This window comes from Heterodontus francisci, chromosome 36, assembly GCF_036365525.1.
Source record: "Heterodontus francisci isolate sHetFra1 chromosome 36, sHetFra1.hap1, whole genome shotgun sequence".
Lineage (NCBI taxonomy): Eukaryota > Metazoa > Chordata > Chondrichthyes > Heterodontiformes > Heterodontidae > Heterodontus > Heterodontus francisci.
In genome coordinates this window covers 5,792,315-5,813,291 of record NC_090406.1, presented here as the reverse complement: position 1 = coordinate 5,813,291, position 20,977 = coordinate 5,792,315, and the positions used below count along the sequence as shown (strand labels likewise).

Here is a 20,977-nt window from a genome sequence, read left to right as displayed (position 1 = left end):
CAACCGACGTTGATGCTGTTTCAAAAAGCTTTTGGGATCTTTGGCTTTATAAATAGAGGCATAGAGTACAAAAGCTAAGTAAGTTATGTTTTAAAGCACTGGTTAGGCTTCAGCTGGAATATGGTGTCCAATTCTGGACACTGTGCTTCAGGAAGGATGTCAAGAGTTTGGAGAGGGTGCAGAGGAGATTTACTAGAATGGTACCTGCCATGAGGGACTTCAGTTTTATGGAGAGACTGGAGAAGCTGGGGTTTTTTCCTCATAGCAAGGAAGGAGAGATTTAATACATGTGTTAAAAATTATCAAGAGTTTCCATAGAGTAGATGAGGAGAAACTGCTTCCACTGTCGGGTTGATAACTAGTGGACACAGATTTAAGGTAATTGACAAAAGAACCAGAGGGCAGTTGAGGATCAATTTTTTCACATAGTAAGTTGTTGTGATCTGGAATACACTGCCTTAAAGGGTGGAGGAAGCCGATTCAATGCTAGCTTTCAAAGGGGAATTGGATAAATACTTGAAAAATAAATATTTGCAGGGGGAGTGGGACTAATTGGATCGCTCTATCAAAGTGCTGGAACAGGCAAGATAGGCTGAAGGGCCACCCCCTCTGTTGTATGGCTCTATACCACACAAGGTCCAAAGCTATTCTGACCTGAGCATTAGGAAGCTGTATGTCCAGCGTTGAGCCTGTTTGTGATCTGTGGGATGCCAATGACTTTTGTTACGTTGTTGAAGTTTCCATCTTTCTAATGAGACGTTAAATTCAGGCCCAAATCTGCCTGTTCAGATGGATGTTAAATATTGATGGAAGAGCAACGACAACAATTTGCATTTTCTATTACATTTAATGTAGAAAAACATCACAACACACTTCACAGAAGTGTAACCAAACAAAAATTGACACATAAGGAGATATTTTGACAGGTGACTAAAAGCATCTGTCTCAAAGTAGGAAATAGAGGTGCAGAAGTTTAGAGAAGGAATTCCAGAGCTTAGGGCCTGGGCAGCTGAAGGCAGGTGCCTTGAAATCCATACCTCCCTCAACCAACATCACTAAAAGTAGATCATCGAGTTTATTCACCTCGTAACTATTTGTGGGAGCTGATAATGGACAACATTGCTGTCATATTGCCATACATAGCATAGTTCAGAGTAATTCTTAACACCTAAAACAGTGTGCTATATACATGTAAGCTTCCTAATTTTCCTCTTCATTGGACATAAACACTGGTGCACATCATTTTGATCTAAAATAGACAAGTTGCCTTATGTGAAATCCTTCCTCGAATGTTTGAAAAATAAACTGTCCTTGAGTTAAATTAGTTTGCAAGCTTGCAAGTTTATGACTTTACTCATCCCTTATATTTTTTTTTCTCTCCCTTATTCTGCTTCTCAGAGTACCATAATCCCAGGACCTCCTTTTCTCTTTGGCGCGTGCTCGGTCTTGCTGTCTCTGCTGGTCGCCTTATTCATCCCCGAGCACAGCGGCCTCCCTCTGCGTTCCGGCAGCTGGAAGAAGCACAATAACGGGTCCCAGGGTCTCACTCACAACACGCAGAGCGCGAGCCCTGATGGCAAGGAGCCTCTATTACAAGACAGTTGTGTATGATGGCCAAGAGCTGCCCACTGTCGGGTAGCTGGAGATGGAGTTAGAGATCAGGCATGGCTGTGAAGCCAAGGTTTCATTTCGGGAATACTAACATTGACATTTTTCTTTCTGAATTTTTGGAAGTTTAAAGGTTTGTCTCTTGTCTTTTTAAAATTTGTGTTTAAAAACAATTCCTTTCCTACCACTTTCTGGTCCACCTCCTGATTGGCTTATTGGAGTCTGGATGCTCTTGGATAGTTTACAGCAGTTGGTACAATTCCAGAGTTTCTTGATTACAGGATGTCACTCTTCCCTGTTCTGGCGTCTTGCACAAGGCAGCAAAAGTCCATTATCAGTTGTTAAATTGCTGTGCTACTTCTACCCGAGTTTTTTCAAAACTGCTTTGATGCTATCGTTTCCTGGTATTGCATGGATGACAGTAAGCCACATGTAACACTGCCAGGATTTGCAGCGATCAGCAGCAAGGATGGTCCACTTAAACAAATGTATAAAAAAAAAAAATTGGGTTTTCTGGCTGACCGACTTTGTGAATACTGGTGATTTTAAATTGAGTTTGCAGCCATCTGCTAGACCTGTGATTCTGGGATCTGATGGCAGTTTACTGCAGGTGTCATGCAGTATAAAAGCAGCTTCAGTCAAAAGAGGTGGGGAGATGGTTTGAAGTAACTATTCGCTGAAACCTGTCTTTCTGGTCTCATGAATAAGCAACTAATTCTTCTCAAATGTAGCAAATTGACATGTAAGTCCCAGTCTCTGATCACCCAGCCATGTACTAAGATGACCTGAGTTCCTGTCCTCCACTTCCCACCCTAACCCTTGCTGTTTTTTCTGTTGGGTTCTTAGTGCAACTGAGATCCACACTTGGCAGTGCTGTACCTGTTGCTGATGGGATATGGGGGTTTTCTGTGATTTCTCCATCATAATGACTTCTTGATTCTATACAGGCTGCTGAAGGTACTTACCTCTGCATAGAGAGAATGGTGGGGGTGAATAACTCTACAAGACCAACTGTTCTACTTGAAAATCATGCATTCTTTTGCTTTATGGAAGCAGGGACAGCCCCACCTCCTAACCACAGTTCGTTGGCTTTTTTTCTGCTAGAGAGCAGGAGAAAGGCTCAGAACAGTATCAATTCAAAGGCCAATCACCACCTACCTAAGGAGAGGCCCTGAATTCGGCCATCAATAAAGAGCAAGTTGTCCTCTTGGTCATGAACATGACTGCTCTGGTATCACATCATGTTCCCCAACCATGAAAGCTCTTTGCTAGTCCAAGGACTGAAGAGCAGCTCAATCAGACCCTAACATGCTCTCTCGTTATTTTCTTGCCTTGTTTACTTGAAGCAGGACAAACTCTCTCCGCTCTGGAGAGTTTGGGGCGCAAGTGTGCATCCTAATCAACCTGCAGTACAAAGTGTCATTCTCTGAGGTTTGCATTGCACCGAACTGAATCCTGACAGATCTGGAGTTGTTTATACAGGCTCCTGTCTCAAACAAGCTGCCTATTCAGATTAAGTTTATCCAACTTTGAACTGGTCCAGTTCACAGCTTTTCACACTGATGGGACACTTTGAAAGGATTTGAAGTAGTTGCTGCATGGTGTTGCTCCTGCAACTACAGATCAAGCTTTAGAGGATGATTTCTGGCTAGTTTACTCTGTGCTGTCTCCAGCTTCAGTCCCGCAGCAAACTTAATCTATTATGGTAGTGGATTCCAGAGGCACCTGGAATTTTACACCGGCCTTGTATTTAGCCATGAGGGCACCTGGTTGGAGGCTTCATTATAAACCAATTGGCTGACTTCACCCTGACTTTAACCTCTGCTTTGTGATTTGATAAAGGGAACTTCTAAACTGTGCCATATAGACTCCAGATTCGATTTCCAATCTTTGGTTTAGCTGATGCCTACAAGCATGGAGGGTGTTTAAGATGTTGCAGTTTACCTCAGCACCCTTGGGAAGAGGGGAAATCCAGCCAGAGTTCCCTCTCCTGATGAATAATCTCTGTTGCTGGAAAGTGTTTGTGTCCATCTGGATAAGGACATGACTCACCTCCACTTTGTCCTCTGAATTCAAATAGTCTCTCACTGTGGACATTCACAGAAAAAACAGTGCCAGTTTGAGCTGCTAAAGGGTGTGCAGCACCTGTTAAAAAGTGCACTACCAGAGCCTTCGGGAGAGGAGAGAAAAAAAACAGGAACAAAAAAAGACCTTTCTGATCCTGGGTTCAAAGTTATTTCCTTAATCTGGACGTTCATTTAGGTTAGAATCTGACGCCCTGTGTTGCCTAGGGCTTGGGGGCAAAGGATTTGTAAACCAGATTACTGATGATCCAGAATTGCTACGGCTGCGGTTTGCATTTGTGCAGTTCTTGCTTTTTGATGGATATCGGGCACAGAATATTTCCAGGAGTGGAACGAGCTTGGGCTAATCCAGTGATCATCACCATCACTGCTTCCTCTTTTGAAAATGTTCTAAGTATGCATGCTGTACTTTCAGAATGACCATTTTTTCACCACCACCCCGAGCAACACTGTCCGAATTGTAGTGAGATTCCTATGCCAGACTCTATTTTCTCTAAACCAAGAAAATAAACGATAGCCAAATGGAGTTTTGATGAAGGAGAAATAAATCACCAACTGCAGTCCCCCCACTGCCCTTTGTGAGCTATCACAAGGATTGAACCTCTGCTGGTAACATCTGGACCTCCTTTAACGTGCCATTTTATTTTTCTGTAATGTGCCCTGTTTTATTCTGAGTGTAAACTTTATTCAACTTTGCTGTCTGTATTGTGGAAAAAGATTTTTTTTGTATTAAGGGATGGGGAGAGGAGAGAAGAGAGAGATTACATTCATCATGGGTGCCTTTTTGTAAAACTGATGGCCACTGTTCTTTTCCCTGGCAAGGGGTAATCAATCCACTGCATGAGGAAAGAAAGATGAATGACCCTCTACTATATGGTGGGTCAGTTTTTTTCCTCCTCCTTTCTCACTTTGAAGTTGTACAATGGAAGTGACCCTCCCACTCCATTATCAGTGTGATATGACATCTCGTAGGGTGTCTATTGAAAAATAATCGCAATGTATATCATCCCAACAGGATTGTGGGTTTTCCTCCATTTCTAAGGACAGCTACAGTTCCCACAACCTTCCCATTCCCTGCTCCCCCTCCCCCACCGCCAAATATTCTAGTCTTTGCCACTAATTTGTTTTTGAATGAGGTCTTCGACTATGTGATGTGCAACAGCCATGTGACCAAACCATGATAATACCTTAACCTTCATCGCAGTGGTCAAGTCAATAGGTAGAATTTTTTTTTATATAAACCTGTTCCTTACAAAGAAAAATCTTGGACAGGAAAATGCCCTGCTGAATATTTGCAAGCTGAAGCAGATTTGGGGACTGGGGAGGCAAGGGAGAGAGAAACAGGATGATGCAGCATCTTACAGAAGGTCCAAACCAATTTATTTGCCTGCCATGTTATTACAGAGCACTCTGATTAAGATGGGTGTATTCAACAACAAAAATTATTAGCAACTTTAGACAAATTATGACTTTTGATATTTCATTACCTATATGACGACTACAATCTGATGGGATAATAAGCTTTATTGACGCTCCCATGTGAGCATTGAGAGGTTGTTATAGGCCTCAAAAGATAATTGTACTTGTAACAAAGTACGCTCGAATTCTACATGATAGTTGGTGTAACATTTATTGTAATAGTTTATTATATAATTAGATATATATATATATATATAAAATGGAAAAACAACATTTCGGATTACCTTCTCTAGCTTTTTCTTGCAATAGGTACCAGTCAACTTAGCCTTAGTGTTCACAACATTAGAGCCATTCTGGAATGAACATTATTGTTGGAGCTTTGTCAGGGCTGAGGCAATGTTTGTAGCAAAATACAAAACGTTTACTGGTCTGGCTAATGTTTTCAGATATCCTTTTATAGGCTGTCCAGTTGTGACTTGGGAAGTGGTTGGATGGGTTCTGTGGGTCAAACTCCCAGTGTAGACAGGGAGGTGATGACTGCTTCCTTATCTTCCATCTATGGAAGCGTGCAAGATGGTTACAATAAATTAGCAGTAGACAGTGTGTCGGTGTATAGAGGCTGAGTTAGCATTGGTAGAGGTGGCCTTGCTGCTTAGAAAGTTCCAGGTTCAATCCTTGATCTGCAGCGAGTTGACTAATCTCAGCCAAGTCACATGTTTGGAGCATAGGGTCTGTAGTTGATCTGAGCATCAGCTGTTAATTTTTAATCGATATCTACGGACCCTGCTGGGAACTTCATCATGGATGTTGGGTTAAAAAATGATCGTGCTCTGCTGTGATACTCCACACAGCCAGAGGTCTGTTGACAATCGCTATCTCTGGACTGTTGCATGATGCATTGCCACTTGGCTGAGGTACCAGTGGGTGCCCAGGACCACAACAAGTTTCGTGCATAGATCTCAGTATTTGATCAAAGTTGTCTTTAAATATGATATTGCTCCAGAAATCTTCTAAATGTTGGCTTTGAAATGCTCTTGCTACTAGTTTGAAGATATTTTGAAAGAGTGGCTTGACACTCAATTTATGTGGGGAACAGAAAGATTGTGAATTCAGTTTGGATGCTGCTATTTATGTGTACCTGGGACTTTGAGGTGTTGGGTATTTGGTTACAATTTACTTCACATGGAGGGGCAGTGGAAGCCACTTCTTCCTCAAATGTAGCAATGGAGTTTGAAAAACCTTGATACCAATCCTTCCTCCACAAGCCATGTCTTGGCTATCTCCAGCAGCGTGTCTATTAATACAACTAATGAGTTGGAGTGAGGCAGGACTTGTAGCGCAGTCAATAGTACAGCAGTCTATTTGTACAGTGCACTTCAGCAAACAGTCTGCAGAGTCTATTTTAAAGGAGTCTCTACAAACTTTAAGGAACAAAATTCATGACCAAAATACAGTAACATCTCTGAATAAAAGCAGGATTGTTATTCCAGCAAAATGCAGTGAGTGGAGGATTGTTGCTTAATACAATGTGCGTAAAATCAATTCCAAACTTGATTTGACAGGAGAATTACCCAGTCATCTCCTTTCTAACTGGGAGTAGGGGTGACCCTGTATGCACCCCTCTCCAGGACAGGAAGGGGGTCTCGGCCACTGGAACCATCCAAGTTAGGAGCATTGTACAGCCGAACACACTGTACAGCCATGTCATAGGAAGTAAGCTTCTGCTTTAAAAAGAAATACTAAATGGTTTTCTTTTCCACTCTTCCTCTTTGCCCTCAAAAAGGAACTTTCCTCCCATCAGCTGGGAGAGCAAGGGGTCCACCTATGGACTTTGCATGACTTTTATTAGTTCTCAGTGACTGGCTGAGGGAAGATGTTCTCCTAAATCCACCCCGACCTTGAGATCAAGCTTTCTAATCTTTATAATTAGGGCAAAAGGAGCAGTTTTTAATTTTGCTTCAAAATTGCTTCTCACCAGGTGCTAAGATCTTACTGTGTTATTTCCACAGAAGAATATCTATGGTGTTAACAAATCTTCCATCTATTTCTGTCTAAGATTGGTTCTGTCTTGCTGAGACTTGTATCCCACCTGAAAATATGGGGGATGTGTTTAAGCATTATTAAGTCAAATTGTAATTTAATCATGTATTTTATAGCAAGAAATATTTGTTCCACACTTAAAGCGTTGCTAATTTAGAAGTTGTTACAAGAGTAATTGTTGCCGGTGCATTCACAATGAGTTGTCAGTTTTATACCAGTTGTATTTTTTTTTTGTTGGAGAGTTCTGTGCCTTGAAAAATGAACCATATCTGCTGCTACCATGGCTTAGCATCTTTTAGCATATAAAATTGTGGCTGACACCCCAGTGCAGTACTGAGGGAGTGCTGCACTGTCAGAGCTGCTGACTTTCAGGATAAGATATTAAACTGAGGCCCCACCTGCGGTCTCAGGTGGCCACAAGAGCCCATGGCACTATTCTGCAAAAGAGCAGGGGAATTCTCCGTTATCCTGGCCAATAATTATCCGTCAACCAACATCACTTAATCAAAAAAATATTCTCTGATCACTATCACGTTGGTGTTTGTGGGAATTTTCTGTGTGCAGATTTGCTGCTGCGTTTCCTACAGTACAACAATGACTACTCTTCATTGGCTGTAAAGTGCTTTGGTCCAAGTCCTGAGATATTACTGAGTGTATTGCCACACAACATGAATCAAAAAAATTATACTGATCTCACTTCCCTTCCCTCCCAGTGTAGGCTTGGCTTCTTGTGGCTGACACAAGCCAGTAAGTTCAATATTACATAGAACTAACGGCACAGCAACAGGCCATTTGGAGCAGCTAGTCAATGCCAGTGTTTGGGTTCCACACGCAGAAACAGGAGTAAACCATTTATCACCTTGATCCTGATCTGCCCTGAGCTGCCTCCCACCTTGGGCCATAGCAGGAAAACCTTCCATTCCTTTCTCCCTCCTGTACTTATTTAACCTCTCTTAAATGTTCATTGATAAATTAACATTTCAGGATTGCATGAATCCTTGATCTGTCAATGCCACATAATTGCAGACATATTCAGCTAATAAATATAATAGAACTGCTGATGTCCAATTGCTAAGTACTGGAGTTCCGAAGAAGGGTCACTGACCCGAAACGTTAACTCTGCTTCTCTTTCCACAGATGCTGCCAGACCCGCTGAGTGATTCCAGCATTTCTTGTTTTTATTATATGCTAAGTACTGGATTTCTGCTGGTCTTGGAAACTGATCAGTACGCTGAAGAGTCTCTAAACCAGACCACTGAACTATTCATGCAGATGCACGCTCTGTTTACCTGATTTATGAAGTACCTGCATGCTTTTTCTGTACAGGTACTGAGTCCTTTGCTAAACCCAGGTACTGGTTAGCAAGCGCCAAGGTTGGCTGTTTACAGAGATGGTGCTGTGGTCTTTACTACCAGCTAAAACCAAGCTAGTAGTAGTAACTAACTCAGGTGGCTGATCAAATAAATTCGACAGAGGCCATGGGCATGCTGTGCCCCCAGGCTTGTTGAACTTACTGTGGTTACATCTGTCACACAATTACTGTGCATCTGTAATTGTGGGATGCACTGTTGCCCGTTGCTTCGACTGAGAATAGTGCAGCCACAGAACAGCGATGTACCGAACCATTTTGTATGCAGTCCACCTCCTGTGTGAACTCTTGATCAGTGGTTTAATAAATAAATAAAATGCTCTGGGCCTTTAAATGTTCAACATGCACATTTCCAATTATACTGCATCTGATATTGGTGCGATGCTTTGCACTGCACTGGTGCTGGTCGGGTATCCGTGATCAATTTAAGAATAGGAAATCTTACAATTCAATATGTTGGGTGCACCCAAATTTTTTCTATAAAATGGACCTGAGATTCCTGAAGTTGGGAAGGGCGTAAGTAGCATTTACATCCAAGGAGTGCCATGCTATCATGCCATATTTCAGTAGGACCATGAAATTCCAGGAGTGGGAGTGTCAGTGGGGTTTCCCTGGAAAATTCTTCACTCTAGCTCCTGAAAAGGCTTCAGCAGAACTCACACCCCCTTGTGACCAGGCACATGTCACTTTTGAGGTCTTCTATGGGCCCTGAACCTTTACTGGAGTCAGGTTGTGGATTCTGGAGGGGATCAGTCACCTTCAGTTGGAGTGGCCCCCGTGAAAACTCTGTTCCAAAAAGTTTTGGCCCATTTGGGACTGCAGAGAACTCTGCTTGGCATTGGAAGGGGTGGACTGGCCTGGCTATGTAAATAATTCTGCCCCTGAAATTTGGGTCAGGGCCTCTGGCCTTGGGCTGGGGATTCCACTCTGCTGCATTGACACCGGGGGAAGCAGGGCACAGGAAATTCAAGCTGGTGGTAGTATTGCAGTTTGCTCCACTGTACAATCACAGCAGAGTACCCTGGTAGCTAACCGGTCCGTAAAAAGTAACAAGGCGGTGCTCTAGTTTAATCTTAGAAATTCAAGGCCACCCAAGTTTTAAGTTCAGATGTTGGCAAAAGACCAATAATGCATTCAACTGACTTAAATTTCACAGAGACCAGTGAACAGGAACATGTATTTGGGTTATTTGTCTGTGGGGCTTTGCATTTGTCTACATGTTGCTGTTGGATGGCTAGTCCACTGTACAGTCTTAGAAATATAATTGTTCTGTTTTTGTTTAGATTGGGCTGTGGTTAAAACAGAACTTTATACGCGTGACATTTTTTGGCAAGTTATTACCCCCATCAGGATTCGGGTTCAACGTGATTGTGAAGATTGTAGACAGCATTGTCGTCCAAGGAAGAGTAAATAGCATTTATAATGGCTAGTATATTTCTGCTTTCGAGTAACATAATAGGGAGTGTTTCTAGAATACAACTCCACGCTATCCCCTACACACAATTACTTGCTGTCAGGATTGAGCTATAGACGCTCAGATGATGGGATTTTAGAGGCAAGCAAGTACTGGGCAGCAAAGGCAGGCCAATTCGGTTGTGATGAAAGTGACACTTGTTAGGATTTCAGTGAGTGTAGTGACTTGCTGCATCTCCTGGGCACCTCTCACTCAAATGGTGTGTGTCATGCAGCACCGATACAGCTGTGATACTCCGTTCTTATGTTGGAATATTAGAGCAGCAACTTAACCAGAATCCATACCATTCCAGTGTGTTTTAATATGGAATGCCAGCTTGGTGTGGGACCCACAAGACCACATCAGTTCTTCCACTTGTCGCAGAGTCGCTCTATGTGGTTCCTTATTCACCCTGGATGTACTCTGCTCAGAGCTGGACCCACCTGTCACCCACTAAGCCAAAAACCTGACTTTTTTTCTTTTAAATTTTGAAGTATAGTTGCTGTCGATTTGATTTTTTTCCCCTCTGCTTCCCACCCCACAGCATTGCTCACACTGGCCACCCTCATGTGGCCAGCTGAACAAGTAGAAGATTTGGTGCCTCCCATGCTCTGGAGCTTGATTTATTATGCTGAACTGGCCTGGCTTGATCGCATGTGCAGTCCAATAAAAATGTTACTCACCCCCACCCCCTTTCAAAGGAGGTGAGAAAATTGTCAGCTTATATAATTTTTTTAAAATGTTAATATGAACTAGTTGACATACTGGTTTCTCCCAGGGCACGTGATCGTCGTTTCTATGCCCTTGAACCTAGAAAAAATGGAATATGTGTTCAGACTCCAGCTGTGTTTACATTTATCATATATCCATGTACTGTGGGTTAGAGCGAGCTCTGGATTTGCTTATCCAATGCTCCTCCGCTAACTTCAAAGGAACTGCTCAGTGTGTGTGATTCCTACTGGGAAATGTGTGAGGCTCTGGTTAAGAGCAAGCATCAGGCTCACCTGTAGTGCATTCCACAGTGACATCTTACACTGTCTATGAAGTGACTACTTTGAGAGGTGGAGGGGCAATAACATGGGGGTTCCCGAGGATGCTTGGTACCTGTAAAATTACCCCAGGAGAGAGCAATTGGAGAGGGGATGGTGGGAGGGAGAAAATAAGGAAAAATCGAACTTGTCTGTTTTGGCTGTCCTGGCAGTTGGAATAGTGGCAATAATAAGGTTGGTTTTCTAATTCACACTCTGTACTGGGCTGAGTCTTATCACTAGTTGGACTTCTTGATGCTGTACTCCCTGAAAGTTAGCAGTCAATTAATGGATGAGAAATGATGCTTATGCTCTTGCCAAGGCATTCTTTAGCTTTATATAAACAATCTACAGTTATCTGGGTTTTAGTTAACACACAGAGACTGGAGATGAATGGCCCAAAGAATTTTCTATTCTGTTCCTTTCAATTTGTTCAGTTGCCTGAATCTGGTAAGCTGATGCATGCATCGAAAATAAATCCCAGAGCAAAATTAAAACAGACCAGGCCTGTGTCTACCAGTGTCCTGCATCAAGTTTTTGTTAACTCATCAAAGCATTGGCCCTGGTTTTTTATATTTGATTAATTTTGCAGTATCTATTGAGCAAGGAGAGCAACTTTAGAGTGCTTTAAAAAGAACTTCAGCTTGTCGTAATTCAAACTAAGGACTAAGGATACACAATTATTCTGTACCCCTTTTCCAATCCTAAATTGCAAAAAACAGAAAAACAATGTGTTCTTGCAAATCTGTGAATTTACATTGTGAGTTGTAACATAACCCAAGTGTACCCCGGGTGAACATCTGGTGTCAGTTATGGCTCAGCGATAGCTTTCTCCCTTCAGAGTCAGAAGGTTGTGGGTTTGAGTCCCACTTGAGACTTTGAGCACAAAATCCAGGCTGACACTCCCAGTGCAATACCAAGGGAGTGCTGCACTGTTGGAGGTGCAGTCATTTGGATAACATGGTAAACTGATGCCCCACCTGCCTCTTTGGGTAGATGTAAAAGATCCCACAGAACTATTGGAAGAACAGGGTCGTTCTCCCCGGTAGCGTTGCCAATATGTATCCCTCAGCCAACACATAAAGCAAATTATCTGGTCACTTATCTTATTGTTTTTTGGGAGCTTGTGGGCAAATTGGTTGCTGCGTTTCCTATATTACAGCAGTACACTTTTTAAAAAAGAAGTATTTCATTGTAAAGCACTTTTAGGACATCCTGAGTTTGTGAAAGGTGCTTTCGAAACACAAATTCATTCTTTGCCCACTTATTAAGTGGTCAATGGTCAGCCATCGGTATTTTGAAATAACTGCACATCTCCAGGTTTGTTACCAGAAGTTTCTGCAGCATACCTTGCCAAGTTTTTTTTTTTTTTAATTGCTGCTCTAAAACAGCTTAAAATGTCTGCTGTCTAAATTCTCACACTGGATTCAGCAAATCCTGCAAAAATTTGCAAAGTGTAACCTTTAATTTGTCTCTGGAGGTTTTGGTTAAAGCTTGTTGCCTCCTTCAAATGTGCCTACCAAACCTGTACAAATTGTAAATAGGAATTATCAAAGAAAAGTATTTATTAAAAATGTACATGAAACTGATTTGTGAGTGGTTGACTTTTTTTTACATCTTAGTGGTGAGAATGCGGAACTCTTACTGTAGGGATTGCTTGTGGTGAGTAGCATAGATGCATTTAAGGAGTAGCTAAATAAACAAGGGAGAAACAAAGAGAAGGATGTGCTGATAAGGTTAGATGAAGTAAGGTGGGAGGAGGCTTATGTGAAGCATACACACCAGTTTGGACCATTTGGGCTGAATGACCCGTTTTGTGTTGTATATTTTATGACCTGAAATTATCAATTTGACTTCCTTCTCCAGCTTGAGAGGATTTTGACACTTGGTCAGTATTTTGTTTGAGGATACTGGGTATGAACAAAAATACAGAAGCAGGGAAGTGCAGAGTTTTTTTATTAATGAATTTTAATGGTCAAAATTGAGTTTATAGAGTCATAGTCATTATGGCACAGAAGGATGTCATTGGGCCCATCGAGTGCATGGCAGCTCTCTCTAGAGCAATCTGGTCAGTCCCATTCTCCTGCTCTATTCCTATAGCCCTGCAAGTATATTTCCATCAAGTACCTGTTCAGTTTCCTTTTGAAATCATAGTCTCTGCCTCCAGCACCCTCGTAGGCAGCAAGTTCCAGATCATTACCATTCGCTGCATTAAAAAAAAGTTCTTCCTCACATCTTCCCATATCTCTTGCTCAAAACCTTCAATCTGTTTCCCCTAATCCTTGTACAATCAGCTAATGGTAACAGCTTTTCTTTGTTGGTCTTATTTAAACCTGTCAATCTTGTACATTATTGGATCACTCCTCAAACTCCTTTGCTCCAAGGAGAATAATGCAAGCTTCTCCAACCGAACAGAGCTTAAAATCCCTCATGCCTGGAACCATTCTGGTAAATCTTCTCTGCACCCTCTCAAGGGCCCACACATTTTTCCTAAAGTGTGATGACCAGAACTGGATGTAATACTCTAAGGAAAAACCTCCCAGTAGCAGGAAGGTTGGTAATCATAGGGCACAGATTTAAGGTAATTGGCGAAGGAAACTGGGAGATAGTGCATTCCATCTGAAAGGGTGGTTGTAGCAGATTCAATAGTAACGTCGAGAGAATCAGATAAATATTCGAAGAGGAAGAATTTTGCCGGGCTATGGGGAAAGAGCAAGGAGTGTGGGCCTAATTGGATAGCTCTTTCAAAGAATTCAACTCAAAGGTAGGGGATCAAACCTGGACCTTTCTGATCTGTATCCTAGCACTCTGGTGCAATACTGATGAAGTGCTGCACTCTTGAGGTGCCCCCTCGGGTGGTTGGAAAAGATTTATCCCTCAACCAACATCACAAACAGATCTATCTGGTCACACATTGCTGATGTGGGAGTTTGCTGTGTGTCAATTGGCCTGCCGCATTTCCTATATTAAAACAGTGACTACACTTACAAAAGTGCTTTACATTGAAGTACTTTTGATGTCCTGAGGTTGTAAATGATAAACTGAACAGTTTATGTTCAAATGAATTCCCGTTATGCTATTTGGGCAAAAAAGCAGTGTTATGGCCCTGGGCATATTAATTAGTCATCAGTCTTGCTGTATGTAGGACCTTGCTAATGGCTCCCTAGGTAATAAGGTTGCTGTACTCCAGTATTTCACAGTGGATTTTTTTTTAGATGTTTTACAGGGTTAGGCAAAATAAATGCAAATATTTTTCTTTAAATCAGGGCTGTTCACAGATTATTTCTACGAAGATGTGCCATAATATAAAATTACAGATTTGTGGAAGAGAATCATGTAAGAATTACTTTTTATTAATCCATAAAACTTGTATCTTCCTTGACTTAATGAGTTATCAGATCTCCCATGCAAACAGTTTTCAAATTACATCTGAACAGTATGTCAGTGTAACATTTATCTGCAAAAACTTTTGACTTGCGAATTGTGTTGGTAATAAAAGCAAATTGCCAATTTAATCTAATTTTTCTTTTATTTAAAAGTACAAAAGAAAAATTGGCTGAGTATGACCCAGTTTGAAACTAACATGCAAATAGAGACTTACATTTATCTACAACTTCATTGTGTCTCAAAGTCCTTCAGGCAAATTACTTTTTCTGTAAGTAACTATTACGTAGGCAAATGTAATAGCCAGATTGCACACTGTAAGATCCCACAAATAGCCATGAAATGACTGACCAGCTAACTTTGTTTTTGGTACTGGTGGCTGAGGGGGTGGGGTGGGGGTGGGGGGGGGGGCGGTTGGTGTTAGTATTGGCTGAGGAAATTCTCTAATCTCTAAGTCGTATAGGATCTTTCAAAATCCACCTAACCTAGTGCATCAGACAGCAGGGAACTTGGTTCAAAAGAGGGCACCTGTGACAGTGCAGCAGTCCACTAGGACTGCATTGCAGGGGTAGAGTAGCACAGTGGTTATGTTGCTGGACTAGTAAACCAGAGGCCTGGACTAATCTGAAGCCATGAGTTCAAATTCCGCCAAGGAGTTGGAGAATTTAAATTCAATCAACTAAATAAATCTGGAAGAAAAAGCTAGTATCAGTAATGGTGTCCGTGAAGTTACTGGGTTGCCATAAAACCCCATCTGGTTCACTTTAGGTCAGGGAATCTGCTGTTCTTACCTGGTCTGGCCTATATGTGACTCCAGACCCACAGCAATGTGGTTGATACTTAACTACCCTCTAAAAATGGCCTAGCAATGTACCCCTTTTTCCCCCTACCCCACTACTGCTATCCTGCAAAAGTGAGCTTGGCTGTGAAGCAGTCCCCACCTTGATCCAACATCCTGCCGAAACTAACACATTTTCCAATTGGCGAACATCAGTTACAAATGCTTTATTGCTAACTGCACTTGCTTCAGTGCAGTCATGTTGGATGCTGCACTGTCGGGTGGTGGTGTCTTTTGAATGAGATGTTAAATCGAGGCGGACGTTAAAGATCCCGTAACGTTTTTTGAAGAACGGGATTTCTCTCTGGTGTCCTGGACCAATATATGTCACGAGCAGATTATCTGCTTATTATCACATTGCTGTTTGTGGGAGCTTGCTGTGTGCAAATTGGCTGCCATGTTTCCTAAATTGTAACAACTACACACTAAATATAATTGGCTGTAAAGCACTTTGGGATGTTCTGATGTGAAAGGTGCTACATAAGTTCACATCCTTTTCTTTATATTCCTCATAAGGGAGGTGTTGAGCTGTTTAAATGAGTTAGCACCCCTCTCCATTTCACTGGGTCTGGAGTCAATGTTGCGGACTCCCAGTGCCGCCACTCTATATCACTGTGCTGCTGCTTCTGGTTGATCTGACCTCCTGGTGATGGAGGAGTCTGGGATATTGGCTGTAAGGTATGATTTGGTGAGTATGACTGTCAGGCTGTTGCTCGAGTCTGTGGGACAGCTCTAAGTTCCTTGATGGTGAGAAGGACTATAGGGCCAACTAGGCAAGGTATGTCTTTGTCGTTTTCGTGTGGCCTGTCCAGTTTTATTCTTTGTTTCTGTAGTGGTTTTATATAGCAATGACTTGAGGCCATTTCAGAGGGCAGTTACCATTGTGTTCGTTCTTGATCTTCCCTAATTCTGTCAACACCAAGTTGTCACAGAGTGTTACAAACAATGGTTAATTAACCTACAGAAGGAAAAAGGAACCTATCCAGTTTCCATAAATTTGCTATCTGTGGAAACTCTAGAACTTGGCACGTAACGGGATGTTGTACTTATGTTTGTGCTTTATTTTTAAACTGCTTTTGGAAATAGTGGTCAAAGGTTAAAGAAAGAAAAGTTAATCATCAAACTCTGATCCCAGTGTTTACGAGTAGTTGTTGAGATTTTCTCCTAAATTGTTTTACTTCATGTGAAACTGAAAAGCAAAATTGTGTAGTTAAAGACAAGTTTCAACTTGATGTAGGGGGAAAATAGCCTTACATTTTAAGAGTTGATCTCTGACCTTTCCACAATTATTCTTCTACTGACTTGTTTTTCTCTTCTCCCCCCCCCCCCCCCCCCCACCAAGTAATCCTTTCCTCACCCCCAGCCTCCAACCTACCTCTCTTTCTCTTCCCTCCCCCATTGTCTTTTTTAATACTTTGCCTTACATGTTTGTTTTATTTTATTTATTTAGAGATACAGCACTGAAACAGGCCCTTCGGCCCACCAAGTCTGTGCCAACCAACAACCACCCATTTATACTAATCCTACATTAATCCCATATCCCCTACCACATCCCCACCATTGTCCTACCACTTACCTCCACTAGGTAGCAATTTACAACAGCCAATTTACCTATCAACCTGCAAGTCTTTGGCTGTGGGAGGAAACCGGAGCACCCGGCGGAAACCCACACGGTCACTGGGAGAAAATGCAAACTCTTCACAGACGGTACCCAGGACTCAACCCGGGTCACTGGAGCTGTGAGGCTGCGGTGCTAACCACTGTGCCACCCTTTCTCGCTATGTCTTCCATCTGTTTTGAAATAAGAAACTGTCGAACTATCTTTTGCCCAGGACTTCAAAGCTGTCCAACTCCATACAACAGCAACAACTTTTATTTAGATAGCGCTTTTAATGTAGTAAAATGCCCCAAGGCATTTCATAGGGGTGTTATCAAACAAAATTTGACATTGACCAAAGGAGATATTAGGGCAATTGACCAAAAGCTTGTTCAAAGAGGTAGGATTTAAAGGAGCATCTTAAAGGACAAGAGTGTGTTTTCGGGAAGGAATTCCTGAGCTTAAGGCCTTGGCAGCTGAAGGGACAGCCTACACCACCAAAACCGCTTATCTGGTCATTATCTCATTGCTGTTTGTGGGAGCTTGCTGTGTGCAAATTGGCTGCTGTGTTGCCTATATTACAACAGCGACTGCATTTCAGAACAAATCAAAACTTAAAACTGAAAATACTTAGCAGGTCTGACAGCATCTTCGGCGGAGAAACACAGTTAATGTTTCAGGTCAGTGATCTTTCATCAGAACTGGGAAATGTTAGAGATTTGATGGGTTTTAAGGAAGTAAATGGTTGGGGGAGAAGGGAAAGAATAACAAAAGGAAAGGTCTGTCATAGGGTGGAGGGCAGGTGATATTAAATGATAAAAGGGTTCATGGTGCAAGGCCAAAGGGAGTGATAATGGGACAGGTGAAGAAACAAAAGATGTGTCTTGAAGGTGCGAATGACAGGATCCTGAATAACTTCTATCTGAAAACAAAAAAGGGAAAAAAATGAGAATTTTAAAAAGAAAAATGAAACAAAATGGGGGTAGAGGTTACAATCTAAAATTGAACTTGATATTGAGCCTGAGAGGCTGTAAAGTGCCCAGTCGAAAGATGAGGTGCAGTTCCCTGAGCTGGTGTTGAGTATGATTGGAACACTGTAGCAGGACAAAGGTCAGAGTGGGAGCAAGGTGGAGAATTAAAATGACAGGCAACACCAAGCTCGGGTCTTGCACAAAGTGGGCACTCAGTCTGCATTTGGTCTCCCCAGTGTACAGAAGACCACATTGTGTGCACTGAATACTGTATACTAAATTGAAATACAAGTAAATCTCTTGTTTCATCTGGAAAGTGTGTTTGGGACCTTGGGTGGTGAGAAGGAAAGAGGTGAAAGGGTGGGTGTTGCATCTTCTGTGCTTGCATGGAAAGGTGCTGTGGGGAGGGGGTATTGGGGGTGACTAAAGAGTGGACCAAGGTGTCATGGAGAGAACAGTACCTTTAGAATGTTGAAAGGGGAGGGGAAGTTATGTTTGATGGCATCATGCTGGAGATGGTGAAAAATGGTGGAGAGTGATCATTGCGCTTCTCCAATTCTTGAATATCCCTGATTTTAATTGCCCCGCCATTGGTGGCCGTGCCTTCAGCTGTCAAGGCCATAAGCTCTGGAATTCCCTCCATAAATCTCTCCCCCTCTCTGCCATTTCATCCTTTAAGATGTTTCTTAAAACCTTCCTTTACCTGTCCCAATACCACTCCCTTTGGCCTTGCACCATGAACCCTTTTGTTTGACCAAGCTTGAGCTCATTTTGAATCCTATTGTTTCCTTATGCAACCCGGTGTCAATTTTACATAATAATGCTCTTGCACTGCACCTTGTGATGTTTTGCTACATTAAATATGCTATATAAATGAAAGTTGTATGTTGTCACAAGATCCCATCCCACTTTTTCTTCCCATTTATTGGTTTCTTTACGATCCACAATGTTGGGTTAATTTCCTTTCCTGTCCAGAAGTTGTCCTGCCTGCTCTGTTGCTTCCCACTCTGGCACCAGAAAGGAAATGCAGCAACAAACTTGTCTAACCACCTGGATGATGGCACCCCCATACTGTTAACACTTGCCTACTTACATGACTATGCTGACTCTCAGTCTCTGTTCCAGCTGCATTTCCCCAGTAATATAACTGGAGATCTTTCTCGATTACTGAGTGTTTTTATACTTTGATTAATGTCATTGGGTAAGCAGTTATGCAGCTGCACACATGGACCTGAGGAAATCAGTTTATCTGAAACCATTTTAAATCTAGGGTTTCAGTTCTAACTCCGATCTTCCCTTTGTTTCCCATGGGGGAATAGATATCTGTCACACCTGATACCATACTAACTGAGACGTACACCAGTGCAACCTGTCTACCAAACAGCTGACAGAGCAGCCGGTGGAAACAGATATCACTGGAGACTGATTCTGCATTTCAGCTGCAACACTATTTATTTCCCCAATTATAAATAGCTGAGAGTAGTCAAAAAAAAATCCAGTAGGGAATTCAAAAGAAATGTCTTTACCCAGAGAGTGGTGAGAATGTGGAACTCACTACTACAGGGAGCGGTTGAGGCGAATAGTATAGATGTATTTAAGGAGAAGCTGGTAAACACGAGGGAGATGGGAATAGAGGATTATGCTGATGGCGTGGATGAGGAAGGATGGGAGGAGACTTGTGGAGTGTAAACGCTGGTATGTCCTGGTTGGGCCAAATGGCCTGTTTCTGTGCCATTTACCCTATGTAATTCTATGTGACAAGGTAATTGTTATAAGGATTAACAGCCAAACAGTGGCCACTGTAGGACTGGCTCTTCGAGCAACAGTGCGCTACCCCGGGGTCTGAAGGGTGAGGTGTCATTCAACACTGTACTGGGGAGGATTGGGTGCTGAGTTAGCTGATCCACAGGTTGGTTAGCAATGAGGGTGCTGCAGGGCCTCTGTGTCCTAGTTAATCAGCTAAGGTTTTTCATACTCATTGCTGGAAAGTGATCATGAATTATTGGCACCCACTGTTGGGTTTAGCTGTATTAGTAGTGTTGGAGGGCGTTCTAGAGAAAGTCTTAGACTCTGGTAAAAGTTAACTAACAATTCTATTATTTACAGTTACTATGTTCTTTTTCTTCTTTTTCTTTTGGGCCTCCTTATCTCGAGAGACAATGGATACGCGCCTGGAGGTGGTCAGTGGTTTGTGAAGCAGCGCCTGGAGTGGCTATAAAGGCCAATTCTGGAGTAACAGGCTCTTCCACAGGTGCTGCAGAGAAATTTGTTTGTTGGGGCTGTTGCACAGTTGGCTCTCCCCTTGCGCCTCTGTCTTTTTTCCTGCCAACTACTAAGTCTCTTCGACTCGCCACAATTTAGCCCTGTCTTTATGGCTGCCCGCCAGCTCTGGCGAATGCTGGCAACTGACTCCCACGACTTGTGATCAATGTCACACGATTTCATGTCGCGTTTGCAGACGTCTTTATAACGGAGACATGGACGGCCGGTGGGTCTGATACCAGTGGCGAGCTCGCTGTACAATGTGTCTTTGGGGATCCTGCCATCTTCCATGCGGCTCACATGGCCAAGCCATCTCAAGCGCCGCTGACTCAGTAGTGTGTATAAGCTGGGGATGTTGGCCGCTTCAAGGACTTCTGTGTTGGAGATATAGTCCTGCCACCTGATGCCAAGTATTCTCCGAAGGCAGCGAAGATGGAATGAATTGAGACGTCGCTCTTGGCTGGCATACGTTGTCCAGGCCTCGCTGCCGTAGAGCAAGGTACTGAGGACACAGGCCTGATACACTCGGACTTTTGTGTTCCGTGTCAGTGCGCCATTTTCCCACACTCTCTTGGCCAGTCTGAACATAGCAGTGGAAGCCTTACCCATGCGCTTGTTGATTTCTGCATCTAGAGACAGGTTACTGGTGATAGTTGAGCCTAGGTAGGTGAACTCTTGAACCACTTCCAGAGCGTGGTCGCCAATATTGATGGATGGAGCATTTCTGACATCCTGCCCCATGATGTTCGTTTTCTTGAGGCTGATGGTTAGGCCAAATTCATTGCAGGCAGACGCAAACCTGTCGATGAGACTCTGCAGGCATTCTTCAGTGTGAGATGTTAAAGCAGCATCGTCAGCAAAGAGGAGTTCTCTGATGAGGACTTTCCGTACTTTGGACTTCGCTCTTAGACGGGCAAGGTTGAA

At 42.7% G+C, this 20,977-nt stretch overlaps 1 protein-coding gene across 2 annotated transcripts in view; it reads left to right on the top strand.

Moving 5' to 3' along the window:
• The window catches only part of LOC137351535 (hippocampus abundant transcript 1 protein-like), a 70,629-nt gene extending 58,039 nt beyond the window's left edge, over positions 1 to 12,590 (top strand). The window contains exons 12-13 of one of the 2 annotated variants that reach the window (XR_010969512.1): positions 1,399 to 1,741; positions 8,289 to 12,590. Coding sequence is in view for 1 of the 2 variants with exons in the window: in XM_068016028.1 (XP_067872129.1) it covers positions 1,399 to 1,611 (213 nt within the window). In the remaining variant the exon portion in view is untranslated. Of the gene's footprint in view, positions 1 to 1,398 lie in introns of both variants that reach the window. The other variant, XM_068016028.1, reaches the window with a different exon arrangement.
• The last annotated feature ends 8,387 nt before the right edge of the window (positions 12,591 to 20,977 follow it).